Consider the following 11,453-nt stretch of genomic DNA (forward strand, 5'->3'; position numbering starts at 1 on the left):
AACATAGAATGCCTGTTTTTTAGGAGTATAAATTATTTCATTTAAAATTATTTATAATTTGGGAGCTACTGATTGGACTCCCATAAAAATTATTCTTAATGCTATTATTAATGTAAGGGATTCACCCTTACATTAATAAACTCTGTCATGCGAACGCAGAAATAATTTAATACAGTTCAGGATGTATCCAAATTATAATTGTTCAAAGTAGAATACAATTATTACACCTACAACGGTGTGTACAAAAATATGTAATAGTTATTAACATGTACCGCATCCATAATCGTGTGACCTAGACCGATATACAATGGTTATTGGTATTAATACAAATAGGGACAACAGCTTCAAGTGCATTCATGAATTATTCAATATCTGAAATAATAAAAAAAAGTTAACGAGAACTGACCTCGACAAAACACCACAAATGATAAGATCCAAGAAAATAAAATAAGTCATCATAACTTTATATATACATATGTTATTTCACTAAATATTATATGTTATGATATTTGAATTTAAATGGCAAAATTTATGGTAATTAATGAGTCATCATGAAACGTAACAAACTATTAATTTTCTACAACTGACCGTACAGGTCAGAGATACAATCATTAAAATACCAGAAGTGGACGTGATGATGCCAAAACACAACGGATGTCAATTGTGTTTTATATGCTTTTAAATTATGACATTTGTAATACGAATCAGAAATATGAAATCTGGTATGGAAATGGTAATTTATTTGATGGTACACATCAAATAAATTACCATACCTACTATGTACATAGAAGAAAAAAAAACAAAAGATATTTTGTTAAATACGTAAGAAAATAATTTATTCGAAATTAAATTCTTATCATACCAACACTAAAAACAATAATTTGTCTGATTTGGTTTGGTTGATGGTATGTCATGTAACAGTACAAAAAATGACAAGTGAAAATTTCTTTCGGATTGGAGGAAAAATGTATACCCATTTACAATTACCAGATGGCAGATTTAAAATATAAAGATAATATTGTATTTGTTTGCTATAATTAGTTGTCATTGTACTCCACTCAAATGTAGTAAATTGTTTGTATGTAACAAACTGATTAATTAATTACATAACAAATTAATTTATTACAGTCCCCTAATTAAAACCGGCAGCAGTAACTTTGAGGGCTTTTCTCAATAGAAGTAAGTACTTACTTACAATGACCCGTACACTCATTATCGAGGTTTCTCAGAAAAAAAATGGCCATGAGAAAATTTGCTTGTTACATTGCAACTAACGTTTCTCTTCAGTTTCTTGTTTTTGTTCAAAGATTTCATAGTATGAATAAAATTAGTTAACAGATAGATAACGGAAATGAAAGTGCGTGAGCTAAAATGTAAGTTCAACAATTATCGTCTTTACTTAACTGTCAAAAAGAAAAGGATATACCTAAAACCTAAAATTTAGGGAGTATTTTTTGTCTGGATTGATAAAGATATCTTCGGCATCTGAATTAATTTTAATGATTTGTTGTGTTGATACAGTATCAGTGTCAAGGTAAAATTACACCGAAAGAAAGAAGGGCACTGAATAAACACCAAATGGAATCAGATTCAGAAAAAGAGGCATGAACGCGATATTTATTTTATATTTTTTAAAAATGTCTGTTAAGAATAGGGGCACTTGCGGGTTGCCTTTATATATTAAAAAAATACATATACATATATTATATAATATATGATGAATATGAAGAAATATATTTTATAATTATTAAATTCTAAATAGCAAAACAGGTATATGTTTTTTGTTTATACGGAAGAAAGAATGCATTGAAGTTCCTGCTTCACCGTGGATAGTAGGAATTCCACCTAGTTACGTTGACACAGAAAAATATATATTTACAAATTAATCAATACTTAATAATTTAATGTTTATATTATGTAATTGTGACCATAAAATATGTTTTGGCATAAGAAAAGGGAAATATAATTATTGAGTATTACATAAGTCAGTCCTTTATAAATGAATAAGTAAACAAAATTGAGATTAATTATAAGTAGCGGTTCCGTCCGTTTCAAATTGTGATAATAAAAAATAGTAGGTTTGAATTTGCAAATATCATAGATTTGCCTATTTGCGTATGCGGAAGAAAAAATTAATATAATGATAAGTAGGGAAAGTAGTTTTCAGTTTGAATGTAAAGAAATAGAAATAGAAATATCGATTTCAATCAAATAAACTTTACAAGCCACAAGAATAGGAAATTATAACTATATTTTATTTAGATTCATCACAATCTATACCATGTACAAGCTGTACATATTCTTAGTTTAACTACATACAGTATAAAAAAAGACGGAGATAACAGTGTGGATATCAATTTCGCCACAGAACCCTATATTAATGTAATCAGATAACCGGGTCAGTGCGATAGTTGTCTATAAAAACATTATTATCGTTAACGAATTCTTCAGGTTTATAGTAATGGTCAAAGTGAAGTGTTTCTGATGGACATTTAAATCTTTTGTGGCAGATTTATAACTACAAAAGTATTGATAGGGCTGCAATCTCAACGTTAAGGGAATTAGAAGATTTTTTTTTATTGCTTATTTTTACATTTTTTTTCCTATAATGTTAAATAATTATTACAATATATGTCCAGTGTATGGTTCTTTTATAGAGTATGGTTTTCTATATCTGTTTTACTAAATAATAGTATGTAAGTGTTAGTTGTGTAAGTTAACGAAGGTTGTGGAATATGGTTTGTTGTTTTCTTACGTCTTAGAGCAGTATAAAAAGCAATTATCGTGCAGTATATTTGGATATGGAGAAAAAAACGTATTGACGAATTCTGATATTCTACCCAGTGTCATTTACCAGTAAGTAAATGACACTGGTTTATTTATTATAGAGTACGATCTGATGATTTTCTGTTTATACACACATACAAAGAATAAACAGTAACTGGCTGACACACCAGTAGAAAGGAAACTAATGGAACATTAAATTTTATACATCCTATACATAAAATTCTGTAAGTTGTAAGTAAGCTGTGTGTTTAATAAGCTGTGATTCATGTCAATGAAGTTGCAGCAAACATCTAGTTAATCGTAATCACAATATTAGTACGGACATTTCCATTCAAAGTTTTAAAATATGGTAATAATAAATCAATTATAAATTTGTGAAGGTTTTCTTGCCATAGAGACTTCACTTACTTTATGAAATAGAAATAGAAATAGAAAATCATTTATTCAAATAAACTTACATTGCACTTTTGAATAGTCATTACATTTTTTAATCTACACGCTCGTTCGGAAAGCTGTCTCATCACAAGAAGAACGAGCAAGAAACTTGCGTGTTGCTCTTTTAAATAATTTTATTATTACTTTACATTTTTAAGTTTAAGTGTGTGAATACAAACCACCAATTAGCACAAATTCAATTAAATACTCAAATAGAAAAAATATTGAATATATAAAACTGGTTAAACAATTAATAAGAGCAAATCAGTCATATGTAGTACTTTAGTGTTTAGGAACAAAATGAAGGTAATAAAATATACGTACTATAAAAACATGTGTCTATTCATCCATTTTATACCTACTAATTATTATACTACAAAACATGTTTTAACAAAAAAGCTAAATTAATATCGCAGTTAGAAAATGGTTCTAGTGAAATTATCAAATACTAGCAGATACTGACAACGTGATTCAGATATGAATAGTTTTTTTGTCAAATTCATTCATATTTATAACATGTATGTTTTTAATAATAATTTTGTATATTCACATACTAATATTATACAGGTAGGTATATTTATTGAGCTCTGACCCTTGACGTAATTAAAACCAGAAAATAATAATGGATAGCCCTAACGAGAGCGGTGTATGATGCAAGCTTCTGTAAGTACCACTGGCAAGTTGCTCCACATTCGCTCTTTGTCTTAAGAACTTGGCGGTAAAAGGTGGTCACTACTATGTAGTTATTCTATTTCTTATTGTAATATAATGGAAGAAAATGTACAATTGTAACGTGAACCTTTTCATAAACAACGTGCAGTATGGAAGCAGGGGTTTGTTAGTGATGGGGACTACTAAATCCAACCTCCATGGGAATAATAATATTCTCAAATTGTGCCACACTAGCGATTGTCGTTTGTTCAGGCGGACCATTCTAATATATATCAGCAGGGGGGAAGGCGATTGTTAGTAATATGGACTCATGATCCCAGTGCTAGAATTGTACCATGTCAGGTTGACCTCCACGCGGTCCCCCCTGGAAACCATCGTGATAAATTTCTTGATAAATTTGTAACGATGGGCTAACTGAGCTGACCTCATGCTCATCCTATCATCCTGCACTGGTGCCCCGCCAGTGTAAACCGTTAGCGCAGGCGGGCGCACCATTCCATTATCATCCATTAAAAAAAATATATATATAAGCATTTGCAAATCAAGCAAATCTGTACAGTATAGCTCTATAGTTGCTACATAATCTGAAAGTACTTAATTAATTATGTTTTATAACGGAATGTTTAGATTTTACTTTTTATTGTATTCATTTATCGCAGCGTAAGGCAAGTGTATATCTGTTCATAATAATTATCACAATATATATTTTTTAATATTATAACATTTCATTAAATATATTGAATTGTGGTGTCGTTATTTCTTATTAATTAATTACATATTTTAGGTAATAAGATTGATCGTATATACATAATTTACAACTATAAAGAGGCTACTGCCAAAAAATTAAGCTACAGTTCATTTGTTGAAGAAGACCAATTTCTACTTTTTATTGAGAAATGGATTTCTCTATTATTCACGAGTATGGACTAAGTTAATTAGCGCATAATGTAACATACTGTAACTGTAACTGTAAGCGTAATAGTCTGACTCCATTTTAATGTATCTACATAATGCAGATTTCACTTCACACCATATAAAATTTGTTAGAACTGGTCTGACAGGTTTATCATAAATCTATTGGGCTACTTGACTAAATAATGTATGCATTTATTGTTATTACGGACGGAGTCGTGATTATTCAATGATATCAAAAGATGCTTTAGATAAGGGATTAATTGTAAAAATGAATTATAGCCATACATACTTACACCTTTTCATGTGAATTAAGCATTTAAAGTAGGCACATATTCTTACTTGAATGTAGTCAAGTAAGAATATGTGGCCATTTTAAATGTTACAAATCATTAAGAAAAAATGAAAATATGTCTATACTTCGATATTTACCATAATCAGAGTTACAAATTTTTTATCAAACCCTCTATTATGGAAGTGCATTTCTTCTTTTTTTTATCATATCTACTGTACATGAAAAAGATAATGAGTTAATCATTAAATCCCATTATTAACAAACAATAAGAATGCATATTGTTTCGGTACATTTACTTCCGAGCTCGTATCAATCGGTGTGAAGATTTCTTGTCTACTATTGTACGATATAGCAAACAGGTTAGGTGTGATTGGGTCTAATTACAGTAAATATTTGTTTTAATTAACGTAGTAACGAACCTTGGCCTAGACTGTTGAGAAGCGTTTGTTTTATTTGCTGCTAGAACATTACTAAGGGCATATTGCTTCATGGTATTAGTACGGCGACAAGGACAACACTTTCTTGCATACTAACTTTTGTCGCGATCACAAAGTAGTTTTTGTATTATTAATCAACCCTACTAGTCTCATAATTAGTAAATGGTAAAGTGATGTAGTATTGGTATATATAGAATTATGACGAAATAAACAAATAATATATTTATTTTGAACTACCTGTGTCCGCGGTTTCAACCTCGTTAAATTTCAATATAAAATATAGCCTATGTGTTACTCTGATGTATAGGCATTGTAAATGTTTTACCAAAATCCGTTCAGCAGTTTTTGCGTGATAGAGTAACAAACATCCATACTTACAAACTTTCGCGTTTATAATATTATAATAAATCGGTATATTACATAATAATATACATAAAAAGAAAATCAAATTGAAAAAGTTCTCTTTTTTAACTTGGTTGTAAACATCTGAAACATGACTATTAGGTTAGTAGGACAGTTGGGCATTACTTGTTAGACTCTTGAATAAAAGTGAAAAAAAGAAAAAAATATAAGATTACAAAAATCTTATAGAATAACATTTTGGATTTCACTAAGAATGAAATTAAAGTCTGTTTAGAACAATTGTAATCGTAATATTTACGTACACACATACCTTGTTTAAAAATACTTAATATATATACAGATATACAGATGTCTGTATATATATACAGTATGTAATATTATATTATCTGTGATATACAGACATCTGTATATATATTGATTATGTAGTATACATATACATAATATACAGATACATAATATCCGTATATTGTGGGCCGTCTACTAATTGTGTACTATATATAGTACACAATTGACTACATAATTATGTATGTCGTCAATTGTCGTTCTGTCATTATAAAAATAAACAATACAAATAAAGCATTTCAAAACCCATATCGGTAATCAAGTATTGTTCCGCATACAGATGTATTGGAGAAGAAAGGCAATTACAAATTACATTTGCTAGATTCATATATTGGTTACTAAGTAGATCTAATTTTTTGATTAAGTACACGCATACAAGGATACATTTATCTATAATACATCTAATACTTATGCAACCTATCATTGCATAAAATGTAAAACATTAAGTACATAAGTAACTAATAAAGAATAAAATTTTGCCAAATAATCTTTCGTGCAGTAATAAACAAATAATATAATAACTTAATATACTAATGCTTTTTATAGTCCCAATTTCATTCTTAAATAGTTTCTAGTTAATTTTTGTTACCTCCTATTGCCTCTGCGATGTTTTTGTTTAATTAGAAAATATATACAGATTGCAGAATATCACGGATTTATTCTGTAGTCCGTAACTACTACTAACTACTATAAAGATTTAATATGCATTATGTGGTTAAATTGCACCTAATAGTTTCTATAAAAACATAATAAACTGGAAAAGTTACTTAATTTAAATTAACCATTAACTCTGATATGGATTTTTTAATAAATTTAGATAGAAAATATTTTTTTAGATAACTTACTATTTCAAGTATAAGTTTTAATAATGAACTTTAATAACTGTTTAAATCCACATAAAAATTCCTTTAAACTTATATATGGTTCAATAACAAATTTATTGTAGCAGGTACCTATGTCGAAATGTCATGTTATAACATAAAACCGGGTCCTGTATGTAATTCCAAGCATTGTAAAGATCGGGTCGCTGTCCACTTTCACTCTCGGGGTACATCGACCAAGACAAGCACTAGTACTGACCCAGTATATTTTGACGTTAAATAATGAGGCTTTTTATTTACAATATCATGTGTAATTTGAGAGAAATGTTTTTAAATTTTAAATTATCGCAGATATACAGTTATAACAGTTATTTATTTTTAATTTATTATTATAAATTATGAAATTAATATTTGAATAGAAAACATTATTTTTTATCAATTCGTTAGGTTCTTCTTGGATGTATCAATAAACTAAATATTAGGTATGTACTCGCATATATTCATACAATGTTAAAAAATAAAAAATTTCTTGCAAATATTGAGTATATTTCCAATACTTACATAGTTGGTAATAGTTCCGCTCACATTAAACTAGTTTCGACCACTATTATGATTGTGCTTGCGACATGCTTCTGAGAATAGTCCAGTTAGTGGTTACTTAAACATATCACCAATTTGAAATCAATTCAATACTAGTCATATGTATTTTAACTGAATATAGTCGTATAATGGAATCTATGAATAAATATTACGTACTTAACCAAGCACGTTCATTATAGATGGATTTCTTTTGGCCGTATAGCTCTTTGCATATTTGTTGTTTTTTAGCATAATAGCACCGATACACTTTACCGCCTGGTGGCTCATATCTGCTGTATCGCCTTCCTGACAATCGCGATATTATTCCCTGTATCCGCACCATGCATCGACGCAGTTCTTCTTTAAAGACAATACGTAATTTCCTGTTTCAGCAACACATTATTGTCAGTGATCATATCTGTTTAAGTTTAAGAGTGTTATCAAATGGAATAAATGGATTAATGTCGCAATTAACTAACCCTTGCTGATCTTCTTCGCATATAAATTCATGCTGAGACAAGATGTTTGGTTCTTTAGGTCGTACTATACTACCAGTGTCGACTAATTTTGTATGAGGATTATTACCGTTTCTTCGGTGACATACACGACCTCGATCTTCAAAAACTAAACAATCGACAATATAATATATTTTATTCTTTATGTTGTTATTTAAAAACAATAGTTTGTCTACGTTTTTGAGGTGATTGTATCTGACTGTTTCACATTCGTATGTCCCGGTTGATTCTAGAAAGCATACCTTTAACATAAGTTCAGGAGATGTAACTTCCGTTATAGAATGTAGTCGGAATGTTTTACAATCAGAGGATGAACAATTGTAGAATATTACATTTGTCCTCGGTATGTATGGGTCGTACGTTGGCATAGCGTCATTGTTTCTTAAATTGGCATTGCGTCGGCTCGATGATGGTATCGCTTTACATGTGGGATTTTGGCCCTGAAATATTTTAAATGGCTCGATTGATGAGAGAGATAGTGTTTTTACTTTTATGTTAGCTTTTTAATAAAATAATAGAAAGATAAATTTATCAACTATTAAAAAAGTTCTGTATGTTTTCGTCTTAGGTAATACTTATAGTAAAAATAGTATTTACCTTTGTATGGATTAGGTACCAAACATATATATGAATAGGAGGAGAGTTTTGTCAAGTACTACCTTTGTTTTTAGCATCAAAGGTTTTGAAGAGGATATAAGTTACATTATTACTATTACCATACAATACTCAGCATGAATATTAGTGAAAATGAATCATAGTGGTTAACCCAAACGTGACATACCCTATCAATAACGCATATGACGTCTTTGTTATAACGCTGTAAAAACAGTAATCCAGAATAATATAATGTAATACAATAATATTTCAGGTTTAATAGGAAAAAGCAATAAAGATTACAAAGGTAGCTATTGTTATTATTAATTAATGGCAGAAAATAGGCAATTATTTATTTTATATATATGTATGTATATAAAATTAAATCTACATATATTTACTTTTTACTATGACAAACAAATAGAAATAATGCTCGGGATCCGATTATATTGTGTCTAGAATAAAAGATCCTAGATTATTAAGGTACTTATCGGTATCACAGAATCTGCTAATTTAATGATAGTGTCAATTACTTAAATTATCGCCTACTTATTAATCTATGACCCAATAGACCTTACCGCATATACATCATGCAGAACGTATTGAGTGATGACTAAACACAAAAAAGTGAAATTCATGCCCGCGATATTACATCACACGCAAAGGAATCTATGGATGGTAACGAGGAAGTGGTGCGTACCTATGTACAAATTTTTAACGGCAATAACTACTGATCGATTCACTGAACTTTATAGGAAACTAATTGAAAATTTCCAATGACGACAATAAAACCTAAAATAAAAACTACATGTTAAAGTAATTTTAAACATTGCTACAAAAAATTTTCAATTAAATAAGAAGATTAAATTTTTTGGCCAATGTTCCATGTAATATTTACGTTTATTCTAAATATATTGTCATTATCGCTTTTACGTGCTGAAATATCTATGTACCTACACTTCGTGTCGTTTTTATAAAATATAACAATATATTATATAAACTTAAAAAAGTCTATTAAAACAAAATTGATTAACGATAACGTATTATAATATAGTAATTATCCAAGGTTTCGGTTATAAAGTCGGATTTGTAATTTCGTAGTGGATACCTGTAAAGGAGCAAAAGTACAAATATATAGTAATTATTATCTATATTCGTACTGGTTAAATAAGTTCCTACATATTAATTCTGTTGTAACTGGCTAATGAAGAAATGTAATATATTCTAAATTTGTCTTTGAATTTATAGTTCTTTATATTACATTCTTGTTTTTGATACTTCAATTCCTTTCACTCTATTTCTAATTGTCAGTAGTCTATATTAATATATTTTCTCCGTTTACCTAGTCTTGTTTCTTATTACTACAACAAATTCTATTACCTGGAATTGATTCATAAGCAAAACAATTGGGACATTATTTGTGTTGTGTGTTGTGAGTGTTGCACTGTCTTTGTTCACCTTGACTTAAATGTCAATGACTGGGCTTGTCGCCATTACATAAATTCTCTATCAATTATGAGTTGATTATAAATTCATAATACTATATTTAAAACATTTCACTAATAGAGACTACAAGTATTGATAGATCGTCAATTAAAAAATAACAATTATTTAGAAAATAAAGTAATAATTTTTACAATAATGTACGTGTAATTAGAGAAGACATCCCTACAATTGTTTAGTGAAATATTGTTTATTTTTTATAAAACAAACGTGTTGTCGGTCCATTTGATACAAAGCAATAGCCATTACATTACAGTACACTCATGTATTGCTACGTATCATTTTGTACCAGGTTACTAATTTTACCATTAAGAACTTTGAACTGTAGAAAAAAACCGAAACCTACCGTGTATAGAAAAGCTTCTCTTAGGTATTTATAATTTGTATGAGTTATAATAATTAACGAATATGGATTGGTTCACGGGTACAGATTTAACAATATTCATTATAAGTATCCCCATAGCTGTACATTCTATACCATAGATTTTATTGTTTAATAAGATTTAGTGTTTATTAAGTATATATTTTTTTTAAACTACCAGTAAAAATAGTTCTTGTTTAAACATTTTTCATCCCACAGTTGGAGTGTTCCTGTAATTAAATAAATTGTTTATGATAGATATTAATATAATAGGATCATTGGATACAATGTAATAATGTACTAGAAATGCTACTATTTTACGATTTTAAGAGCTACGAATATACATTAAGAAGCATTTTAAAAAGAACTTCACTTGTATGTGCTATTTTGAGAGGTTAATATCTCATAAAATAGTTAAAAATAGTAATACTGTTGTTGTTTGTACCTAAAGGAATAATTTTAACAACAGTATTACTAATACGTTCTATTAATTGCCATTGTGCTAAATAACTTTAATCCAGTTTTGAGCAAGATCATGTGTAGGTGTAATATAGAGCTATGTGACTAGTACGTATACTGCTTATTTTAATGCATGACATTGAAATGAAGGCACCATTATTATTATTATTAATTTATAAAAATAATTTCAGTATAATCTTCAAGGTTAGAAAATGATTAAAATATATTTTTGGTTAAATAAATGTGCGAGTAAAATATATGTTAAAATCTTCGAAAACATAGTGTCTAAAAGTACGTTTCCATACCCTATACCGTAATGGCTCGTACCAATATAACGATACGATATACTAGTCACGATTCGAAACAATCTGAATAAAT

At 28.8% G+C, this 11,453-nt stretch overlaps 1 protein-coding gene across 1 annotated transcript in view; it reads right to left on the minus strand.

Moving 5' to 3' along the window:
- Positions 1 to 10,848, minus strand: part of LOC131854984 (uncharacterized) — a 30,978-nt gene extending 20,130 nt beyond the window's left edge. Inside the window, exon 1 of the mRNA XM_059206181.1 lies at positions 10,795 to 10,848. Coding sequence (XP_059062164.1) covers positions 10,795 to 10,821 — 27 coding nt within the window. The 5' untranslated portion in view covers positions 10,822 to 10,848. The remainder of the gene's footprint in view (positions 1 to 10,794) is intronic.
- Between the last annotated feature and the right edge of the window lie 605 nt (positions 10,849 to 11,453).

The sequence above is a fragment of the Achroia grisella genome, unplaced genomic scaffold, assembly GCF_030625045.1.
Source record: "Achroia grisella isolate CSIRO2021 unplaced genomic scaffold, CSIRO_AGI_Agris_v1 utg126, whole genome shotgun sequence".
NCBI lineage: Eukaryota > Metazoa > Arthropoda > Insecta > Lepidoptera > Pyralidae > Achroia > Achroia grisella.